Source organism: Eupeodes corollae, chromosome 1 (genome assembly GCF_945859685.1).
Source record: "Eupeodes corollae chromosome 1, idEupCoro1.1, whole genome shotgun sequence".
NCBI classification, from domain to species: domain Eukaryota; kingdom Metazoa; phylum Arthropoda; class Insecta; order Diptera; family Syrphidae; genus Eupeodes; species Eupeodes corollae.
Window position 1 is genome coordinate 249,894,928 of NC_079147.1, and position 22,450 is coordinate 249,917,377.

Consider the following 22,450-nt stretch of genomic DNA (forward strand, 5'->3'; position numbering starts at 1 on the left):
TTTGCTTATTTTAATTCATGAAATTATAATTTGTCCAGTGGGTTTGAAGCATCTCGTAATAATGTTTTTTTAGCTTGCACGATAAACCTTCGTTCCTCAGTTTATGCCTTCAAAAAACAATTCTGGTGAATGCATTTCGTTCTTCAATTTGTATATTCAATAAAAACTATAAAAAAAAAACTTATAAATCGCATTTAAATTACAATTCTTTACCATTTACGAATATTTGATACATTTGTCAACGAAGATTTTGTAGCTGATAGAATATTTGATGAGTATCAATATGTTTGATAGCCGTAATACCGAGTTTATCAATAAATCTATTCACAATAGATCTTTTAATTCACTATTTATCAAAAATATTGATAATTGATCACTATAATACCGATTCATTAATTTTGTTGATAATTATCAACTTTTATCAAATATCGTGTTGATATTTGATAACCATAATAGGGCAGTGAAGCTTCGAATTTTGAATCGGAGAGACTAGAACGGTAGATTGCGTAGGTTATTGAGTGTGAGTGTTTTTTCTGGGGCTTGAGAACTTGGAATAACAGCTCACAGTTACTTGTAACTCGATTCTACAATGAAATTGCTCGAATTCGAAAAATTGTTACAATCAGGCAAAATGATACAATCGAGAATTATTGTCGATTGTCGAATAACTCAAAACAAATTATTTTTGACAGCACGTAATTTGAGACGAATTCTATTGTGACTTTTACTTAAAAAGTCGTTCTGAACTATAAAATGAAATGTCAAATGAGTTATCTTTGAAATTATTTAATTCTAAATTCAATTTTAAGTTTTTTTCGAAATGTTTTTCCTCGTGCTAAAATCAAAAAAAGATATTTGAGAGCATAAAAAGTAACCCATTCGAATTAAGTGAAAATGAGTAAATTGCCCATGTTCTGCATTTCACTTGTTGTGAATACACTTCGCGAAAGTGAATTTGGGTGTTCCACAATTCGTTATAGTAAATTGGATTTTCGAACATGCAAATGGATGTTCTGTATTTCGGTTTGTTCCATTTTTCGAACGCATTCGAATCACATTTTTTAATTTTGTGAATTGATCTTTGAAAGCTTCCTTCTGCTAGGAATCGGAGGGTTGCAGCAAGTTTTGAATTGAAGAAGGTATTATAAAAGGTTCTATTTCCCTTAAAACATATAAAAAAGCGTCTTTGCTTAATCTAAAATAACTTAATTTATCAGAACAATTCTACATAATTTTCACACACGTAAAATGTGTCAGCAAATCCAATATATTTTTAACTTCCCATAGGAAGTTATTGTAATGGGTCCGATTTGTCAAATTGAAAATTTTGACATTTCTCGACGTTTCAAGGTCAATAGAGTCGAATAAAAGATTTTTAGAAAGATGTCTGTGCGTGCGTGTGTACGTACGTTCGTACGTCCGTACGTTCGCGATGTTTTTTTCTATTTAACGGTTTTTTTTTATAAATCAAAAAAACTGAAAAAAAAAATTTGTCACCTCTTAAATTTAACGACTAAAATATAATTTCATCTCCAAAACAATTTTGAGCAACGGAAAACAATGTTTTTGAAATCTCATACAATTTTGAGAAACATCTAATTGACAGTTTTTTAAAAAAAAAAAATAAAACTACAAAAAAAAAACAATACTAAAACTTGGTAAAAATCTACTTTCGACTCAAATAGCTTTCCAAAAATTAAAAATATTGGCTTCAAATTTATTTTATTTTATTGTTTGTCGTTTTCGATATTCAGTAATTTTTATATAAAAATCCAACAGTTCTTTTTTTCATAAAAAATAAAATATACGAAAAATAGTACGCAAATTCGGTAAAAAATTGATACGAGTACATATAGACAAACTTTTAAGCAAGATAAATCGACAGACGGGATGGGAAGTTATCAGTGTGGGTCGCATCCCATCCTCTTTTTTTTAATTGAATTGAAGATAAGCTGAAGCTCTGAAGCGATTATGGCATTTGTCAAGGAATCGTCATTGAGCTGAATGAAACCGCGGTTCTCAGATCGCCATTGTGTCATATCATTTCGAAGGTAAAAGTGATTAAGTAGGGCTCTGTTTTCCAGGTCGTGGTTGGGGCGAATGATAACATTCACCTTGTACACTTGCTGGAAGGCAGCTCCCACCGCCTCCACTTTTTCCTTCGGATCTTCAATTATGTAAAAGTCATCGTCAAAGATGGCTTCTTCTGGGTCTATTTGCACTGTCCTGAGTACGTCTTTATTCTCTTCGGTTCTTTGGAGTTTCCGACTCGGAAGGTCATTGTCGTTCTTTTTTTCTGAATATCTTGTTGATTTTAGGAAACATACTAGGGTCACTGAATTTAACTTACCGGATCTTACGGTTCCAGTACTTGTTAATTATACTTCGTCTAGCTTCATCAAAGCTTATGGATGTATCTGCTACATACCGATACTCTCCACGTCCCTTGTTTCAAAACGAAAGAAGTGTATTGAAAAATAAATTCCTGTCGCACGATGGAAGTTGTTCAACCACTTGGTCTACTTCATCCTTTAGTTCTGTGCTAAATTGTGAGTACTTCTCCCTTTTTGTTAGTATTCTAAGGTTATAACCCAGATTGAGAGTTGCGTCATTGTTCAAATTACGGGCATAGTTAAAACAATGGTCATAACTTTTAAACCAGTTATGACCTGAGGAATGTGTTTTTGGCTACTGATATTCTCCATGATTTTAGTTGCAAAAACCACTCCAAACACACTATCGACGACACCGTCCATTACATCGTTCGCAACCTCCGGACGGAATTGAGCTAAGGCAGTCGTCAAACTCAACTTCCTTCGACATTTTATACTTATTTTTATCATTGCAATTTTTAACACAATTATTGATGCGACCTTAATGTCCTTAATGGCTTTGTCGATCATTATTTTGGCCTTGGCCTTTAAAGCTTTATCGTTTTGTTTTAACAAAATTATCGCGGCTGAATCGACTAGTTCTATTAATTTCATAGGATCGTTCGCACCACTGGAACGAATTTCGATAAGAATTGCATTGAAAAAAAGATATTGAGATGCACCATTCTTAAGTTTTTTCGCGAATTCCACAATTTTGTCCAAATTTATTGCCGAATCTGAATAGACATCGCGAACAATGTAGGAAATTCATTTCGTGTCACCCATCTCGGTGAGTTTATCTTCAGCAAGGTCAAAACGACTTTTACTGATTGCATCAACAATATTAAGAGCCAGAAACTTACTATCATCGACAGCATTTTGTATGGTTTTAAGTCTTGAGTCTATCGAGTCCAGTTTTTTCTTGAAGTTTTCAAAATCGTGGAGCAATTTGTTTACAGCATCTGCAGTTGTGGCGGTGTCTTAAGCAAAGATTAAATCAGCTTTGATTATAAACGAATATAAAACAATTATGGCCAAATACCGCAAAATCATTTTTATTCGATAGGATGATTTGAGCGAGTGCCCAAGATCAAGTAAAGATTAAATGTTTTAGAAGATAAATTCGCCTGGTTTCGTTATTTAGATTAGGTAACAAAAGTTGTTTGATGGACTTGAAGTTGCAATTTATTTTTATTTTTAAACAGGTCGGATCTTTAAATAAAAAAGAAACAGACACATCTGCTAAACAGGTATACATTTTGTAGCTAATTTAACAAAGAATAATATGCACGTCTTTGAAGAATATGGAACTGACTACCTCTTGCAAGGAAAAACAAATTTCAAGTAATTCGAGTAAATGAGGAATATATTACATAATCAGAATTGAGTTTATCTCAGCTCTACTCACGTAAAAGTTAAAATGAAAACGTATATCTGGAATCCTTCAGAGGTAAGTAATTCTAATAAAAGCCATACAAATTGTTATACAAATAAAATATAATTAATTAGATATGAATTAACATTTATAATATTTCCTTCAGTGTTTCAGGTTGTTCACAGTTTCTAATTTGCCATTGGAACTCTGGGCTCCTTACCAATGTACCAGGTTTCCATGTGAACACATAATTATTGTCCTGATTGTATTTCATTGATGGTGCAAACATATATTCATTGTAATATGTTGTTTTGATATAGCAATAATCGCCGTCCAGTTCAACACCCCATGCACTTTGAGCATCCGTATTATTTCCCGGAATCCATGTGAAAACGTAACGCATGTCCTTGTTGAAGTCAATACCAACCGAATACATATACTCGTCGAAATGTTCTTCATTTTTGAAATAGAACGAATCACCGATTCTCTCCACATAGAACAATGCTCCTGGCTTAACACCACCTGGATGCCAAGTGTAGATACTTCGTCTAGATTCGTCAAAGCTTATGGATGTATCCGCTGCATATAAGTATTCCCCACGTCCTTTATTCCAAAAGCACACTCGTTTATTGAAGAATAAATTCTTGGCACACGACGGAAGTTGCTCCAGCACTTGGACTACTTCATCCTTCAGTTCTGCGCTAATTTGTGAGTAATTTTCCCTATTTGTCAGTTTTCTTAGATTGTACGCAAGATTGAGAGTTGCGTCATTGTTCAAATTACCGGCATAGTTAAAACGATGGAATATTGCTTTCAATCCAGTTATGACTAGTGGAATGTGTTTTTGACTGCTAATGTTCTCCATGATTCTAGATGCAGAAACAACTCCAAACACACTATCGACGACACCGTCCATTACATCATTTGCCACCTCCGGACGGAATTCAGCCAGAGCAGTCGTCAAATCATCAACTTCCTTCGACATGATGTACTTATTCTTGACCATTGCAATTTTCAACACACTTACAGCTGCCATCTCGATGTCCTCAATGGCATTGTCGATCATAATTTTGGCCTTTGCCATCAAAGCCTTATCATTATGTTTTGACAAAATTGCCTCGACCGAATCGACTAGTTCTATTAGTTTTATAGGATCGCTCGCACCACTGGAACGAATTTCGTTAAAAATTGCATTGAAAAAAAGAAATTGTGAGTCGGCATTCTTTAGTTTTTTTGCGAATTCCATAATTTTGTCCAAATTAATCACTGAATCTGCATAGACATCATGAACGATGTAGGGAATTCTTTTTGTGTCACCCATCTCGGTGAGTTTATCTTCTGCCAAGTCATATCGACGATTATTGATTGCATCGACAATATCTCGAGCCAGACACTTGCTATCATCGGATGTGGATTTTTGTTGGATGGTGTTTTGTATGGTTTTAAGACGTGAGTCTATAGAGTCCAGTTGCTTTTTGAAGTTTTCAAAATCCTGCACTAGCTTGTTGAGAGCATCTGCAGTTGTGGCAGTGTCTTGAGCAAGAATTAAACTAGCTTTAATTATAAGCGAATATAAGACAATCGCGGCCGAGTACCGCCAAATCATTTCTGCTTAATAGGAGATGACTTGAACTTGATGATAACTATGCAAGTGTCGGAGATTAACTAAATACTTTAAGAATTGATGTTTTAGACGATGTGGTTTAATTATTGAAAGTAGGTAACAAAAGTTGTCTGATGGACTTGAAGTTGCAATTTATATTTAAATTCAAACTGGTCGGATCTTCAAATAAATAAAAAAAAAGACAAGTCTGCCAAACAGGTATACATTTTTTAACTAACATAACAGAATAAAACACAGCTCATTAAAGAATATTGAACTGCTGCTTGTAAGGAAATAAAAACAATTTCAAGAAATTTGAGCAAACTACCCCCAAATGGACCGTTAACGTTTAATATAATAACATAATCGGGATTGCGTGATAAAGGTAAATTCGCAAGATTCAAACAAAATTACTTAAATATAATTTTTAATGGATCAGAAAAAAAGTTATGCACACGCCCAAGAGTCTGAGAAGTGGATTCTAAGTTTCCAAATAAAGTATTTGCTTGACTTGGAAACAAACCGTTTTAAAACATATCGGTTGCTTAGTGCCATTTTAAGCAATATAACTCTTTTGGCAACAATAGAAAAGGACGTATCAATCGGTTTGTTTTAAAATGTTTGATGCCTTGGTTAAGTTAGCCTAAAAAGCCGAATTTGTAAAATATGAGTTAGGGTTTAAAAGCTACTTTATATTATTTTGTTATCACAGTTTCTTTTAAATTCTTAGTTAAAAATTTAGGGATTGTAGGAATGTTATAGAATTTTAAGAATTTTATGTTTCAGGCGGATGTGTCCATTCTCAATTTCCAAACATATAATTTATGATGACAAATACAAATAAAGGGTTATTTTTAAGCTATTATCTTTTAAACAGCTGACGCGCGTTTCGTGTTTTGTTTTACTTTCAAATATCTTCATTTTGGTCTATAATTTAAACATGAATCGTCTCACAAATGAACAACGCTTGCAAGTTATTGAATTTTATTATCAAAATGCGCGCTCTGTTAAGAAAGTTCATCACGCGCTTCTTCCATTTTATTGTGTTCAGCGACGAAACTCATTTTTAGCTCAATGGGTACGTAAGTAAACAGAATTGTCAATTTTGGAGTGAATATTAGCCCGAAGCATTGCAAGAGCTGCCAATGCATCTAGAAAAAGTCACAGTTTTTTATTGGGCCGTACTTCTTTAAAGATGATGCGAATCGTAACGTAAATGTGAATGGTGAGCGCTACCGTGGAGCGAGTTGATTGATTGAACAATTTATTTCACGTTCGGGACGGGACCCGTCAATTCGCCGCCTAGATCGTGCGATTTAATGCCCTTGGACTATTTTTTGTGGGGCTATGTTAAAGCTCATGTCTACACAGACTTGCCCGCTTCAATTGACGCATTAGAAGACAACATTGAAGAATGGGGCATTCTCAGACGACATAAGGGATTTAAAAGCAAGTCAAGTTTCTAGTATCGAAAAATTGCTTTCCAATTAAGGCAACTTTATTAGAAGTTTCACTGGAAAGGTAGTCAAGAAAAATCTCCCTTACTATCAAGTGAGGTCCACTTATGTCAAAATGACACGTAGTCATGATTTTTTAGTTAACTGAAAGCTGAATTTTCTTGTCATGAAACGTTCTTTCTCAAATTAGCCGTTCCGATTCGGATTTAAACGGTAGATCCCCTCCATTTCTGCCAACATTACTCGCACACAGAAATGGTTGAGCGCCGTAAGTCACTAGGCCCTAATTCTCTACGGACTTGATTTTTTTAAACTGAACTTTATTAATCTGTGATTTATTTATTTTCTTCACAATTCTATTTGATGTTTTATGTACTAGGGTTCCTTGTCAAATTGGAAAAGGAATAATTATTATTTCCTTAAAATACGACATACAAGTCAAGATGGAATTGGATAAGGCAAACAATTATGTTTTTGGAAGTTTAAGCGCAATAAACTGAAGGTGGAGGTTAGTGAAGTAAAGTTTCGAGTTTGAAGTTTATGACACCTAACTAGTTGCCGTGGTTAAAATCTACGTTCAAATAAAGCACTTCACTGCAAATTAGAAATAGGCAGGTTGAGGCGACATAATGGACTTGAAAGTAAGGCAAGTTTTTGGTATCTGATTGGTAAGCTGCCAAAAATGTACCTTTCAATTAAGGCTACTTTAATGGAAAGTTGACTGGAATGTTATTCAAAAAAATCTCCCTAACTATTAAGTCAAGTCAGTTTATGTCAAAATGACAGTTAAACATGTTTTTTCATTCAACTTAGAGCTGAACTTTATTTCTCTGATTTGTTTTTAACTTCCCATAGCAAGTTATATTGTAATGGGTCCGATTTGTCAAATTGAAAATTTTGACATTTCTCGACGTTTCAAGGTCCCTAGAGTCGAAATAAAATATTTTTAGAAAGATGTCTGTGCGTGCGTGTGTACGTACGTTTGTACGTCCGTACGTCCGTACGTTCGCGACGTTTTTTTCGTCGTCCATAGATCAAGAACCAGAAGAGATATCGACTTCAAATAAGTTTTGTTATACAGATAATAAGGCAGAAAGATGCAGAAAGGGCTCTCAAGAAAATTGTGTATGTGGTTTGTTTACCATTGCAGTTTGAAAAAAGGTGAACATTTTGGTTAACCTTAAATATCTTACGAACCAAAAACGCTAGAGACTTGAATTAAATTTTATATAATATATTGTAATGTGATACCGAACAGGTATATTTTTTTGAAAAAAATCAATATAACGGTTTTTTTTTATAAATCAATAAAACTGAAAAAAAAATTTGTCACCTCCAAAATTTTACGACTGAAATATGATTTCATCTCTTAAACAATTTTGTGCAACGAAGAATAATGTTTTTGACATCTGATAAAATTTTGAGAACAATCTAATTGACAGTTTTTTTTCACAAAAAATAAAAACCTAAAAAAAAATGTATAAAAGTTGGTAAAAATTGATTTTCGACTCAAATATCTTTTCAAAACTTTGAGATATTGGCTTTAATTTACTTTTATATTTCAAAACATCTTGTTGTCAACATTCAGTTAAAGTTTGAAAAAAATCGATTTTACAGTTTTTGTACAAAAAATTAAAAACCGAAAAAAAATAACAAAAGCTCGTAAAAAATGATTTTCGACTCAAATATCTTTTAAAAACTTTGAGATAATATGTTCTAACTAATTTTTTCTTATAAGAAATATTGTTTTCAATACTAGGACAAATTTTGAGAAAAATCGAATTGATAGTTTTTTTACAAAAAATAAAAACCTGAAAAAAAATGTATAGAAGTTGGTAAAAATGGATTTTCGGCTCAAATATCTCTTCAAAAATTTTAAATATTGGCTTTAAACTAATTTTATCTTATAAGAAATATTGTTTTCAAAATTTGGTAAAATTTTTTAAAAAATCGAATTGACAGTTTTTTTTACAAAAAATAAAACTCTCAAAAAAAAAAAAAAACAATACCTACTAAAACTTGGTAAAAATTTACTTTCGGCTCAAATAACTTTTCAAAAATTAAAAATATTGGCTTCAAACTTATTTTATTTCAGAGAAAATATTGTTTTCAACATTCAGTAATTTTTATATAAAAATCCAACAGTCCGTTTTTTTCATAAAAATAAAATTTACAAAAAATAGTGCGCAAATTTGGTAAAAATACATATAGACAAACTTTTAAGCAAGACAATTCGACAGACGGAATGGGAAGTTATCAGTGTGGGTCGCATCCCAGCCTCCTTTTTTTTTTTATTTTTTGACCAATTTTATTTAATGTTTTGTGGAAAAGGGTTCTTTGTCAAATTGGAAAAGAAATAAGTAATATATTCTTACAATAAAAATACAATTGTTGATTGACATGCAGTTTGCCTGAGGAGTGTTTTGTAAACTATATTGTTTTTGGTAGTTTTTGTACGATGAACTGAAGGTAGAAGTTAGTGAAGTAAAGCTGCCTTGTTCAAAATATGCGATCAAAGAATGCAAATTAAGTCCTTTATGTTGTCTGAACCTGTCCATTTATTCGTGAGATGCCGGCCGAAATGTTGGGAAGAGTATGCCAAAATAGGACTAAGCGGATGGACCATTTGAGGCGCAATCAAGGTCAACATTTGCATGAAATAATCTTCAAATATTGAATTATAATGAACGTATTATCGATCGAATAAAGATTTCATGCCTTTTTTTTTGTGTGTGTTTTTTTTTTAACTTTAGAAAAATCACCCTTGATAAAGGTCAAGTACCCACATGATACAAACAATTCGGCTCTATCCAGTTGAAATGAGTAATTGTTATAAAATTCTTATAAACGAAAAATAAAATATAATTAATTGGATTTTTTTTATAGTTTTCAAAATAAATACTCTCTTTGTAAATTAAGTGTAACATTATGATGAATCGAAAATCTAAAAGTAGGGTTTATAGTTATAAATGTGTCTTATTATTTATTCTAATTATTTATTGTTAACATATTTTGCAACATACAATATTGAATAATAATAATATTGTTTTATTATTCAATGTTAAAATTATTATTTTAACAAAAAAACATGAATTTTGAGGGAAAATTCATAATCTACCTTATATTATTATAAAGAGGAAAGATTTGTATTTTTGTATGTAACGAATAAACTCAAAAAGAACTGGACCGATTTTAATAATTATTTTTTCATTAGAAAGCTACATTATCACTGAGTAACAAAGGCTATATTTGGTACTAGCGGGCTGTCCCGGCTTCGCACGGGTAGACATAAATAGGTACAACTCTAATATTCTCCACAATGCTTCAGATGTACTTATTTAACGGCCGTTAAAATAATACTTGTCCCAGGGACAAACTTTTTCCATAGTTGGTATCGACTTAAGGAAAAAGTGCTTTTCCCACGGGCAATTGTATGTTGCACTTTCTCGAGTGGGATCTCCTGCAAAATTTTGTTGTTGCCACCTACAAATACCGCAGCTAACGTAGTATACAGGCAGGCTTTAAGATAAGCAATTTTTTTCTAATTTAGTGAGTCATGGTCGTTTTAATTAGCATGCTTATAACTAAAATATCTGTACCTATTTATGTCTACCCGTGCAAAGCCGGGATGGGTCGCTAGTATCTTATAAAATGGTTTATTTTTTAATTAAAACTACTATGCACCGAAAGATGACCAATTTTTAAGATCCAGACTTTTGCTATCGCCCTAAAAATACAAAAAATTAAACGAACTAATATTTGATTATAATCATAACTAGGTCTAATGGGGTTTTACTGTAAAATATCTCTTTTGTATTATTATTTGAATTCTAACAAATGCGATAAAAGAATTTTAAGAAACACGTTTTGGAAGAAAAGACATTTTTTGACGAAAACAATCATCAAAGGAACAGGTCATGTGTTGGCACTTGATATGAATTTGGATGAAAATGAATGTGTGTTAGGATAGCTTGTAAATTAACTAATTGCATTGTTTTTATAATTTGATTAACATTTAAATATAAAAAAAAACAAATGTTTGTAATTATTCTGGATTATATCAAAAATCATACACAAACAATGTGCAGAGCAAAAACAGCTAAATTAAAACGTTTAGTATTAGGTCCGTTTGCTGATACGATACTTACGAATACCCCTCATAAACTCTTAAATAACTCATACGGCTTTGAAGCAAACTCAAAACCTAACATAAAAATCGTTAAGGGAAGCATATTATATAATCATTTTAAAATGTGGTAAAAAGATGGCCTGGGTCAAGTCAAAATGAAAAGATTTTTCATTCGATGAGAAAGTTAGGGTTTATTTTGTTTTTGAACGAGAACGAGTTCTTTCGACAAAGTCGAAAATGCCGGTGGATGAGCCGAAGAAGTATGAGGTCAGGCGGACAAACCACTTAAAGAACAACAACAACATATTTTTATTTTAAAGTTTTAATTAGTAACGTAGATTTTCTTAATCACTTATGTATTGTTTTTGTTTATTTCTATTTTTCAATAACAAAGTTTACAAAATTTACAATTAAAATTTTAATTAATAAAAAGTTATGAGTGTAGCATTGCCGTCTGCCCGATTGATTCGTTAAACATTTTGTAAGTAAGTACAATAAAACAATAAATTTAAAGTAATTTAAATGAAAATTAAAACTTCTAATTCAGAATTTTGTTATTAGATAAAAAATATAAAAAACAAGATAAATTTACATTTTTGATCTTTTACAAGAAATTAAACAAAAGTTTAAAATCGTGATGAAAAGTACGTAAGAACATGATGTAACTATTAAGTAAATTCAGTATTTATATAGTGTCTATATTTGAGTGCATCTTTTAGATAACTGTTTAGGGCTACCCAATTAGAACCATTCAATATGGTTTTAGTTTGTTCCATCGTCAAAGTCAACTCACCGAAGTAATTGCATCTTAATTCTCTGTAGATGGGGCATATTGCTAAAAGGTGAAAAGTGTCTTCTTTTGCTCTCATATTGTGCATAGATTTGTTTCTTTATGTATGTATGTTGAACCATTTAAATTAAGCATATCACATCTAGCTCTGCAAACTAAAGATATCGATTGGATGTTATTCGCATCATTAAAATAGTTGTTGCAGTTTAGGCTAAAGCTGAGCTTGGGTAGATCGGTCTGTGCATAGAGTTAGTAGCTGTGTCGTGAAGCTCAAGTAACTGGTACAGATTTTTTCTTCAATTCACCCCGGTCTTCGTATTGCAAGTTTAAGTTGAATCCACATTTATCAGACAGCGTTTTCCATTCAAGCGCCCATTCCATCTTCCTGTTTATTACAAACTTCGTAAGAATATTGGGTATTCTGTTCATTGGTGATCCAAGAGCTTTTAGGATATAATCAAAATTTAGCTTAAGAGTATAGTGGTATAAAGAAGGTAAACCTGTTTCTAGAGTAAGAACGTAGTTTGGCGTATTCATAGGCAGTCGGAAGAGTTTTTTTTTTTTAAATATCGTAGCAGTTTTTTAACTTCTTCATATGAACGGTAACCCCATGTTTGGTAACTATAGCACATGAAAGAGCGCTTGATTGATTCGAAGACCTTGTATTTTGCTGAGGTCTTAATTTCATTGTTTCAGATTATATTTTTCCAGGAGGAATTTATAAGCATTTTAGCGGAACCCAGTTTTTTTCTCAAGGTGGAGAGAAAACTTCATGTTTGATTGCAGTATAACACCAAGGTAAAGGGTGTTTTTTTTAAAGTTAGGATTTTCATGCATTAGTATTTGACAGATCACGCGGGATTTCAGACATGGTGTCAGAGAGAAAGATGCTCAGTATGCTTTGACATTTCATCATGAATAGACTTACTAACGAGCAACGCTTGCAAATCATTGGATTTTATTACCAAAATCAGTGTTCGGTTCGAAATGTGTTTCGCGCTTTACGTCCGGTTTATGGTCTACATAATCGACCAAGTGAGCAAACAATTAATGCGATTGTGACCCAGTTTCGCACTCAGTTTACTTTATTGGACATTAAACCAACCACACGAATGCGTACAGTACGTACAGAAGAGAATATTGCGTCTGTTTCTGAGAGTGTTGCTGAAGACCGTGAAATGTCGATTCGTCGCCGTTCGCAGCAATTGGGTTTGTGTTATTCGACCACATGGAAGATTTTACGCAAAGATCTTGGTGTAAAACCGTATAAAATACAGCTCGTGCAAGAACTGAAGCCGAACGATCTGCCACAACGTCGAATTTTCAGTGAATGGGCCCTAGAAAAGTTGGCAGAAAATCCGCTTTTTTATCGACAAATTTTGTTCAGCGATGAGGCTCATTTCTGGTTGAATGGCTACGTAAATAAGCAAAATTGCTGCATTTGGAGTGAAGAGCAACCAGAAGCCGTTCAAGAACTGCCCATGCATCCCGAAAAATGCACTGTTTGGTGTGGTTTGTACGCTGGTGGAATCATTGGACCGTATTTTTTCAAAGATGCTGTTGGACGCAACGTTACGGTGAATGGCGATCGCTATCGTTCAATGCTAACAAACCTTTTTTTGCCAAAAATGGAAGAACTGAACTTGATTGACATGTGGTTTCAACAAGATGGCGCTACATGCCACACAGCTCGCGATTTTATGGCCATTTTGAGGGAAAACAATTCATCTCAAGGAATGGACCGGTAAGTTGGCCACCAAGATCATGCGATTTGACGCCTTTAGACTATTTTTTGTGGGGCTACGTCAAGTCTAAAGTCTACACAAATAAGCCAGCAACTATTCCAGCTTTGGAAGACAACATTTCCGAAGAAATTCGGGCTATTCCGGTCGAAATGCTCGAAAAAGTTACCCAAAATTGGACTTTCCGAATGGACCACCTAAGACGCAGCCGCGGTCAACATTTAAATGAAATTATCTTCAAAAAGTAAATGTCATGGACCAATCTAACGTTTCAAATAAAAAATCGATGAGATTTTGCAAATTTTATGCGTTTTTTTTTTTAAAAAGTTCTCAAGCTCTTAAAAAATCACCGTTTATTTGTATTGTGTGACTGTTTCAATTGATTCACCATCTAGAGCAAACATAACGATGTTCTCAGCATAAAGAAGCACTTTAATTCTTATTTCTGCTACGCATACTCCAGCAGGTAGATAAAAAGAGATATCGTCAATGAACAGTGAAAACAATGTTGCACTCAGAAGATAGCCTTGCTTCACTCCTGATGTTGTGTTATACCAATCTGATATACTTGTGCCATCCCACACCGATTGTCGAGTATTTTGGTAGATATTTCTGAGGACTTTTAACAGCTTCGTAGACAATCCTTTCTGTGACAGCTTGTAGGTGATATATTTTCCTCTTAGGGTTTCGTTATGATCAATGGTGTTCCTTAATCTTCTAAGCAGATCAAAAGATAGCTTTCTTGCGGTAAAGCATTAGATTTGTTTAAAAAACGTATTTTTTCCTCGTTTCGAACTTCCAATGTAGTTTGATCTGGTTCAGTAACTTTGCTGCATACATTTCTTTTGAACTATCTTTCCAGACGAGTTTTGGGGGTAGCGCTATTTCGTAGTGATATGAGGTGTTGTTTAGTCTGAGTTCTACTAAAAGAGGCATATGGTCAGAGAAAGTTTTTACTCCTACTTCGATGGACGATGTGATTTTTAACCATTCACTTGTAATTTCACAGAAATCAATTACTGATTTTCCTGATCCTCCATTAAATGTAAATTCTCCTAGTGAATCATTTTTACTACAACCATTAAGAATAAAAAGATCATTTGTTTGACACATTTCCATAAAAATTCTACCATTTCTGTTGACTGTTTGGTCTTTAGAATTTCGTGTTTTTGCTATATCTATGCCTATAAAATTATTTTCGTCCAAAGCTATCTGTTTATTTCCTATCCGAGCATTACATTTTGAGACTGCAGTGTGTGAAGACAATCATCAACCGCATTGAAATCATTATCCCAGAAATTGCAATTTTGATACGTGGGCACAATAAAGTACTTCTTACTTAGGTTGTTGATTACAAGACATGTTTGATCATTTACTACGGTAAAGTTGCCATTGACGTAAATTTTAAAGCCAAACAAAGATCCACCTATCGCTCTACCAAAATTGTGTAAAAATGGGTTTTTAACGCCGCGTTTTTAAAGTCCCTTAACTTAATGTTTGTACAAAATTCACACTTCGAATCACTTCTCGATTTTTTTTTTCCTCGGAAGATAAGAATAGTTGGGAAGGGCCCTTAACTCGCCCATTACGTTTCGGCAAGTTTTGAAAGCTCAACCAAAAACTTGTCGAAACCATGTTTGTGTGTGTAAAAGTAAGTAATTTCCGCTGAGAGTCAATAAAGGTGGCTTGCCTGATGAGCGTAGAGCTTCCATGATTGGAAGCACCCTTGGTAGTCCTCCGAAGTTAGCCCGTTTAGCACCACGGTTAGAGCTTCTTGGACCTTTTGTACGCCGCCATGATGAGTTCCCTTGAGGTGCGACTTCAACTTTGAAAAAAAAACCTTTTAAAGTTTATTTTTGGTACTTATTTTGAATATGAACTTTTTTATCTATTTGCTCACAATTAAAAACTGCCCGTTTTCAATATTATTTCTGCATATTTTTCAAAACATATCAAAATTGAATGTATACAAACAATGATTTTGAAATGTTTTTCGTTTTTCTCTTAAAAACAGTTTTAGCATAAATGAAAGCTTTATGTAGGATAGGTAAAGACTAAAATAATTAGAAACGTTTATGAAATACTAAAAATATTTTAACTGAGTATTAAAGATATAAATCATTGATTTCGAAAACCATTAGGAATATTATTTAAACAAACTACGTCGTTAACTTACATAGCCTTAAGAATACTTCATTAAGTATTTTTGTACTTAGCTTTTAAAAAGTGATAGAGTGATTTTGAAGTCGGATTTAAACTTAGGACATCATAACCCTTCGTAAAAGTTTAGTTTCATCCTAATAAAAAAACCTTGTTGACGATCAGTGTAATTCTTGTAAAAGAACTTAAATCACTTCGAGCTTTTGCGACACTTTTTCAAATACGATTACCAAATGATCGAAAGCTCAAACGAAAAATTAAATAAAAACTCAAAAATTGTTGAAATGAAGATAATGTGTTTATTGATATTTTTTTCTTTTTAAATACAAAATGAAATGTATGTTGCAATGGGCAGACAATTAACCATCTGAACTTCTTATGTCAATCTGACCACAATTTCTAATTTGCCATTGGAATTCGGGGCTTCTGACCAGTGAACCCGGCTTCCAAGTGAAAACGTAACTATTCAATTGATTGTATCTAACATCGGTTGCATACAAGTACTCATTGTGATAGATTGTCTTGATATAACAAAAATCTCCATCCAACTCAACACCCCAGGCACTTTGGGGATCTGTATTATTGCCCGGTATCCAGGTGAAGGCATATCGCTGATCCTTGCTAAAGGTGAAGTCCGAAAGTGGTGAATACATATATTCATCGGCATGTTCTTTGTTCTTCAAATAGAATGCATCTCCCATGCGATGAACATGCCAGTATGCCCCAGTCGGAATATCTCCCGGATACCATGTGAAGATGTTGCGCCGCTCGGAGTCATGGCTTTCCGCTGTACTTGCCGCATACATATACTGCTGCTTGGCTTTGTTCCACAAACACACATAAGTGTGGAAGAAGAGGTTCTTGGCACACGCCGGAAGTCGTTGAACCACTTTTTCCACTTCGTCCTTCAATTGCCGATTCAGAGTCTTGTACTGCTCCCGGTCTTGGAGCTTGCGCAAGTGAGAAGCCAGGGTAAGGGTGGCGTCATTATTCAGGTTGCCTGCATAGTTGAATCTATTGAAAATCGCTGTCAATCCCTCGATTACTTGGGGAATGTTCTTGTGACTGCTTATATTGTCAAGAATCTTTCCCGCTGCAACAACTCCAAACACACTGTCCACCACACGATCCATCACATCGTTGGACACCTCCGACTTAAACTCAAACAATGCATCGGATAGCTTTTCAATCTCCACATTCATTTCGTATTTATTCGCAATCATGGCCATCTGTAAGACGGTAACCGAAGCCATTTTAATGTCCTCAACAGCCTTTTCAATGACGTCTTTGGCCTTCTTTTTCAACAAGACGTCATTTTGCCTAGCCACCTCTCGCTCGAAAGCCTCGACTAGCTTTATTAACCTAATTGGTTCGGCATTTCCACCTAAAACCATTTCGTCGAAAACTGCACTGAACACCAGGAATTGGGACTCCCCGCTCTTTAGAGATTTTGCGAATCCCACAATTCTGTCGGCATTCACCACCGAGCCCGCATAAACATCGTGAACGATCTTGGCTATTTTTTTATTATCACTCAACTCGATAAGCTTTTCCTCGGCTATTTCGAAGCGTTGGTTATTGATTGCGTCTACGACATCTCGCATTAGACACTTGCTGTCGTCAGGTGTGGTTTTTAGTTCAAGGGTCGTTTGGAGTGTGGTTAAGCGTTCGTCTAGGGCTTCTAGTTTGTTGTTGATCTTTTCCATTGTTTCAAATAGTTTTTGGATTGCATCCTTTTCAGAGTGACCATCGTCACCACATTCAGCCGCAGCGGCAGCGTCCTGTGCAAAATTTGTGCCGAAATGTATTGCAACACAATAAACTGCGAAAATTCGAATTAACAACTTTGATCGCCCCATCTTCTTGTCGTGTTAAAAGCGAACAACTATAGCACTGCGCGTAGTTCGACCGACGACGATCAGAACGCAACTGAATAAGTTCTTGGTCTTATAAGAGAATAAGTGAAGATCGCGTTCTCAAAACTGGTAGAAAAATACTTGTTTTAACAAGTGCTATGATTTTTTTATATCTTTCGGATGGGATTTTCGCTTGTTTTTCAGTTCGTGAGAAAAATAAAGAAAATAAATGTTTGTAAATTACCAGATGAAGACTCATCTTCAACTTCAAGATCAATTCAATTCACTCAACCCAAGCTAAGACCGGTCGGTCGATTGACTTGACTCAGGTGTTGAGAAATGTGAAGATGTGGGGGATGGCGAACCCTTAGAAGTACATTAACATACGCTTCAAATATAAACAAACAAATATTCAAATTATGTAGTTAAATTAATTTTATAAACAAACGATAGCAATTTAGGATTTAAGAGATACAATAGGTATTTATTAATTTTTGTTTATATTTTTGATTCAGGGAATTCCATGTGGCACCACGTGCCCCTTATAAAGACAATTTGTCTATAATAATAAAATTGTTATTTATCTATTCTTCGTTATCGCAGTGTTATGAAAGGTCAATAGTTTGATTAGTAAATTAATTTTCTAAATAAAGCTCTTAGGCAAATCTACATATTTTAGGAGAAGTAAATTAATGACAGTATTTTTTAGGTTTAATGTTGGTATTTCCAAAAGTTGAAGAAATTGTGACGTCAAAATAAGTTGATCTGAAATTCCATGTCAAATCTGAAGATGTTATCAAACAAAATTATAAATTTAAGCATTTATATTGTGTCAGGTAAGCGGAGGAATTCCCCATATGGAATCAATAGTGGCTTCTACAGTTGCAGTAAGTTTGAACTACTTATTCAACAGCTTAAAGGGCGTCTACGACATAAAGGGTGTCAAAAAATTAACGCAAGATTTGAATTAAATGGAAAACGCCGTTTTTAGTCTTTTGATAGTTATATTTTTATTGACTCGTAAAGTACATAGGAAAGGGTTATGTATGGAATAATACATCGGACAAATGGTCTCCACGGCTTTGCATGCACATGCGCACTCTTTTGTTGAAATTTTCCATGACCATTCTGCATAAATGTGGCTGAATTTCGTTGATGCAGCGTTGAATCTCCTCCTTTAATGCACGGGTGGTTGTGGGCTTGTTGACATAGACTTGTGATTTCAAATAACCCCATAAAAAGAAGTCTAATGGTGTTAAATCACACGATCTAGGAGGCCAATTTTGATCACCGAAACGAGAGAGTACACGACCTGGAAATGTCTCATGCAGTAATTGAATTGTTTCACGGGCTGTATGACATGTGGCACCGTCTTGTTGAAACCACATATTGGACACATCAATATCATCCAATTTTGGCAGAAAGAATTGTGTAATCATGTCGCGATATCGAGCACCAGTAACAGTCACTGCTTGACCAGCATCATTTTCATAAAAATATGGCCCAATTATGCCTCCAGCCCAAAAAATACACCATACAGTCACGCGTTGTGGATGCATTTGTTTTTCGACAATCACATGTGGGTTCTCCGAACCCCAAATGCGGCAATTTTGGCGATTGACAAAGCCATCAAAATTAAAATGTGCTTCATCGCTTAGGATGATTTTGCTCGAAAAATCAGGGTCCATTTGTTGATGTTCAATAATCCATTCAACGGACTCTCTTCTCTGTCCATGGTCATTAGGCTTCAATTGTTGTGTTAATTAAATTTTGTAAGCATGAAGACACAGATCTTTGGTGAGTATACTCTGTAGAGAGGTTTTTGAAATTTGCAATTCTTGTTCACGACGTCGAATTGAGGTTCCTGGATTGTCAGCAACACTCTCACGCACTGCTTCGACATTCACATTTGAACGGCTTGTTATTGGACGACCAGTGTGTTTGTGTGTTTGGCGTCTCCAACGGATCCAGTCTGAATGAATTTTTCAATTAATCTCTTCACAGTTGACGAAGTTAAAACACTATTCCGACCATATTTTGTATGAAATTTTCGAACTGCAGCCGCCAAGCTTTCACTATTTTTGAAATATTCTTTAATAATGAAGACACGTTGTTCTAATGTGTAACGCTTCATTTTTAATAACCCTATACTGTTAGCTGTCAAATTGCATTTTTTCAGGGTTGCCAACACTTCACTGCACAAATGGCGGCAAATTCAAAGCTTGCGTCAATTTTGGGACACCCTTTAATATTGACTTCAAAATTATTTCATATAGAATGAAATTTTGTTATTAACCTAAGACAATGTTCTTAGAAAAATTCAATTTATATTTTTTTATAACAAACATTTTTTTTTCAAAAATGCTGCTTAAATTTATAAAAACTGGTTTTGGGTTTAAAATGTCGGGAACAAAAACGATATTGAAATTTAACAAGTATTAGGAGAATAACGAAAGATATTGATTTAAAATTATTTCTTATACCTTTGATATGCCAAAGACACAGTGTGAGCATTAGGAAAAGATGGAAGGGTTGGATAGGAGGTATTGGTGTATATTGATTTTGAATTCCTGAACATAGCAAAGATAGGAAGAGATAGAATGTGGCAAAGGCACACATTTGCGTAGTAGGTCGGAATTTAATGAGCTAATCATATTTTTCTGTTGCAGTTCCACATCCGAAAAGGAGGGTTGCGAGTCTGGAAACGAATATGAAAAGCTAAGAGTGCTATCGTCAGCGAAACAATGTTTTTGATTAGAAGTAGCAGACAAGAGAATATAATATTTATAAAAATTAGAAAAAGGGTTGGCGACAAAACGGAGCCCTGGGGCACACCAGCATTTATTTTATGGGTTTTAGACTTGAATGCCTAGTACCTCAACTGGAGATTGGGTTCCAACCCCAGTGGAAAGTTGTTGGGAGCAGCAAACGAGAGAGGTGGGGAGAGGTGTTTCCACTAAGGCACCTCTACTTATCCAGACGGCAGCGGAGGAATTCCCGAGATGGAATCAACGGTGGCGTCTACAGTTCCAGTAAGGTTGAATTACTTAGTGAACACCTTATAGGGCTTCTTCGACTTACTCGAAGCCCAGGCCTGTAAGGAGCGGTTTTATCCGGCCCCCATCCTTGGAGTTATACTTAGGATCTGGCCCTCCAGGTTGGAGGTTGTGCGTCGGGGTGACTTCCTGGCCACGTAAAAGCTTTCATAGTTGCGAAGCACCAACAAGCCTCGGATACGGACGGATTTACTGTTGACAATCAACGCAAACGAATAAAGGACAACGAACTTCGGATATGCACGTGGAATGTTAGGTCCCTTAACAGACCACGTGTGGCCGAAGAATTAGCGGAGGCCCTAGAACGATATAAAGCAGATATCACCGCCATCCAGGAAATACGATGGGATGGGCCTGGCAAAAAGAGGATGAAAAACTACGATATCTACTATGGTGACTGCTACCACGAAAACCAACAGCGCTGCGGATGCGGATTCGTCATCGGAGCCAGACTAAGGCAAGAAGTCTTGAGCTATAGGTGCATCAATGATCGCCTCATGACCATACGCATCAAGGCTAAATTCGGCAACATTAGCCTGATATGCGCGCACGCCCCCACAGAAGAGAAAGACGACAACACCAAAGATATGTTGCTCGAGCTCTTAGACAAAACATATGAGCAGTGCCCTAGCTACGATATTAAAATAGTCCTAGGCGATTTTAATGCCAAGCATGGATGTACGAACTTTCCGAGGAGCTAACATCGACTCGGACCACTACCTTGTTGTAGCCAAGGTAGCACTGCGGATTTCCAGACCCAAGGCAAGACAGGGAGGTGCTGGGAGAAGATACAACGTCGAACGGCTACAATCGCCAGAGATCGCCAAATCCTTTTCCGACCGAGTTACAAGTAACCTCTCTTGAAGTTCTCTGCCGCCAACACAATGTATCGAAAACCAGTGGCAACATTGCCAAGATGCAATCAGAGAAGCCGCCTCTGGTGTTTTAGGTTTCAAACAGCCACCAACAAGGAACCCCTGGTTTGATGAGGAATGTCGGCAGGCAAATGCAGCCAAACAAGAGGCACGCAAAGCGGCGCCGCATAAAAGGACGAGAGCTGCTCATGAGCTCTATGAGCAGAAGAGGCGAGAGGAACTCCGACTTCTCAGAAGGAAAAAGAGAGGGCATGAGAAACGTGCGGTAGAAGATGTTGAGAGGTTTAAAAGCAGGAATGAAGTTCGAAAGTTTTATGAACAGGTGAAACGAAATTCACAGGTACATGAACCTAGAACCGAAGGCTGCAAAGACGAAAGTGGAAACATCATAGTGGAACCGCAGTCAATGCTGAGGATATGGAAGGACCACTTCTGCAGACTGTATAACGGCGATGAAGAACTGAATTCCGCTGTCAGGCAGGATGACCCATTCGATATAGACGACGAAAGCCAACAATCCCGTCCTCCCGACTTAGACGGAGTAAAGATTGCCATATCTAAGTTGAAGTCTAATAAAGCCGCTGGAGCAGATGGCTTGAATGCCGAGCTCTTTAAAGCAGCTGGGGATAAGCTGGTTAGAAGCATGCACCAACTAATCTGTAAGATATGGTCGGAAGAAAACATGCCCGATGAATGGAACCTCAGTATTGTTTGCCCGATCCTGAAAAAAGGAGACCCTCTAAGCTGCACCAACTATAGAGGAATAAGTCTACTTAACATCACCTATAAAATCTTCTCTGCCGTAATATGTGAACGTCTAAAGCCCATTGTCAACAAACTGATAGGTAATTATCAGTGTGGTTTTAGACCAGGAAAGTCCACAGTTGATCAAATATTCACATTACGGCAGATCCTGGAAAAAACTCAAGAACACCAAATCGACACCCACCATCTTTTCATCGATTTCAAGGCCGCATATAACAGCATCTACAGGGACGAGCTGTATAGAGCCATGTCTAGTTTTGGCATCCCTGT

At 35.4% G+C, this 22,450-nt stretch overlaps 2 protein-coding genes across 2 annotated transcripts; both read right to left on the reverse strand.

The window, feature by feature from the left end:
• Nucleotides 1–3,832: 3,832 nt before the first annotated feature.
• Nucleotides 3,833–5,399, reverse strand: LOC129939990 (uncharacterized). Its single transcript, XM_056048205.1, has one exon. The coding sequence runs from the start codon at nt 5,351–5,353 to the stop codon at nt 3,896–3,898; it is 1,458 nt and encodes a 485-aa protein (XP_055904180.1). The 5' UTR covers nt 5,354–5,399; the 3' UTR covers nt 3,833–3,895.
• Nucleotides 5,400–15,904: 10,505 nt separating this feature from the next.
• LOC129940534 (uncharacterized) lies at nt 15,905–17,606 on the reverse strand. Its single transcript, XM_056048908.1, has one exon. It carries the CDS (start codon nt 17,485–17,487, stop codon nt 15,988–15,990), a length of 1,500 nt encoding a protein of 499 aa, XP_055904883.1. The 5' UTR covers nt 17,488–17,606; the 3' UTR covers nt 15,905–15,987.
• Nucleotides 17,607–22,450: the final 4,844 nt, after the last annotated feature.

What these genes read in the sequence shown, in the direction of transcription:
- LOC129939990 (XM_056048205.1), bottom strand. Translation starts at nt 5,353, where the DNA reads ATGATTTGGCGGTACTCGGCCGCGATTGTCTTATATTCGCTTATAATT.
- LOC129940534 (XM_056048908.1), bottom strand. Translation starts at nt 17,487, where the DNA reads ATGGGGCGATCAAAGTTGTTAATTCGAATTTTCGCAGTTTATTGTGTT.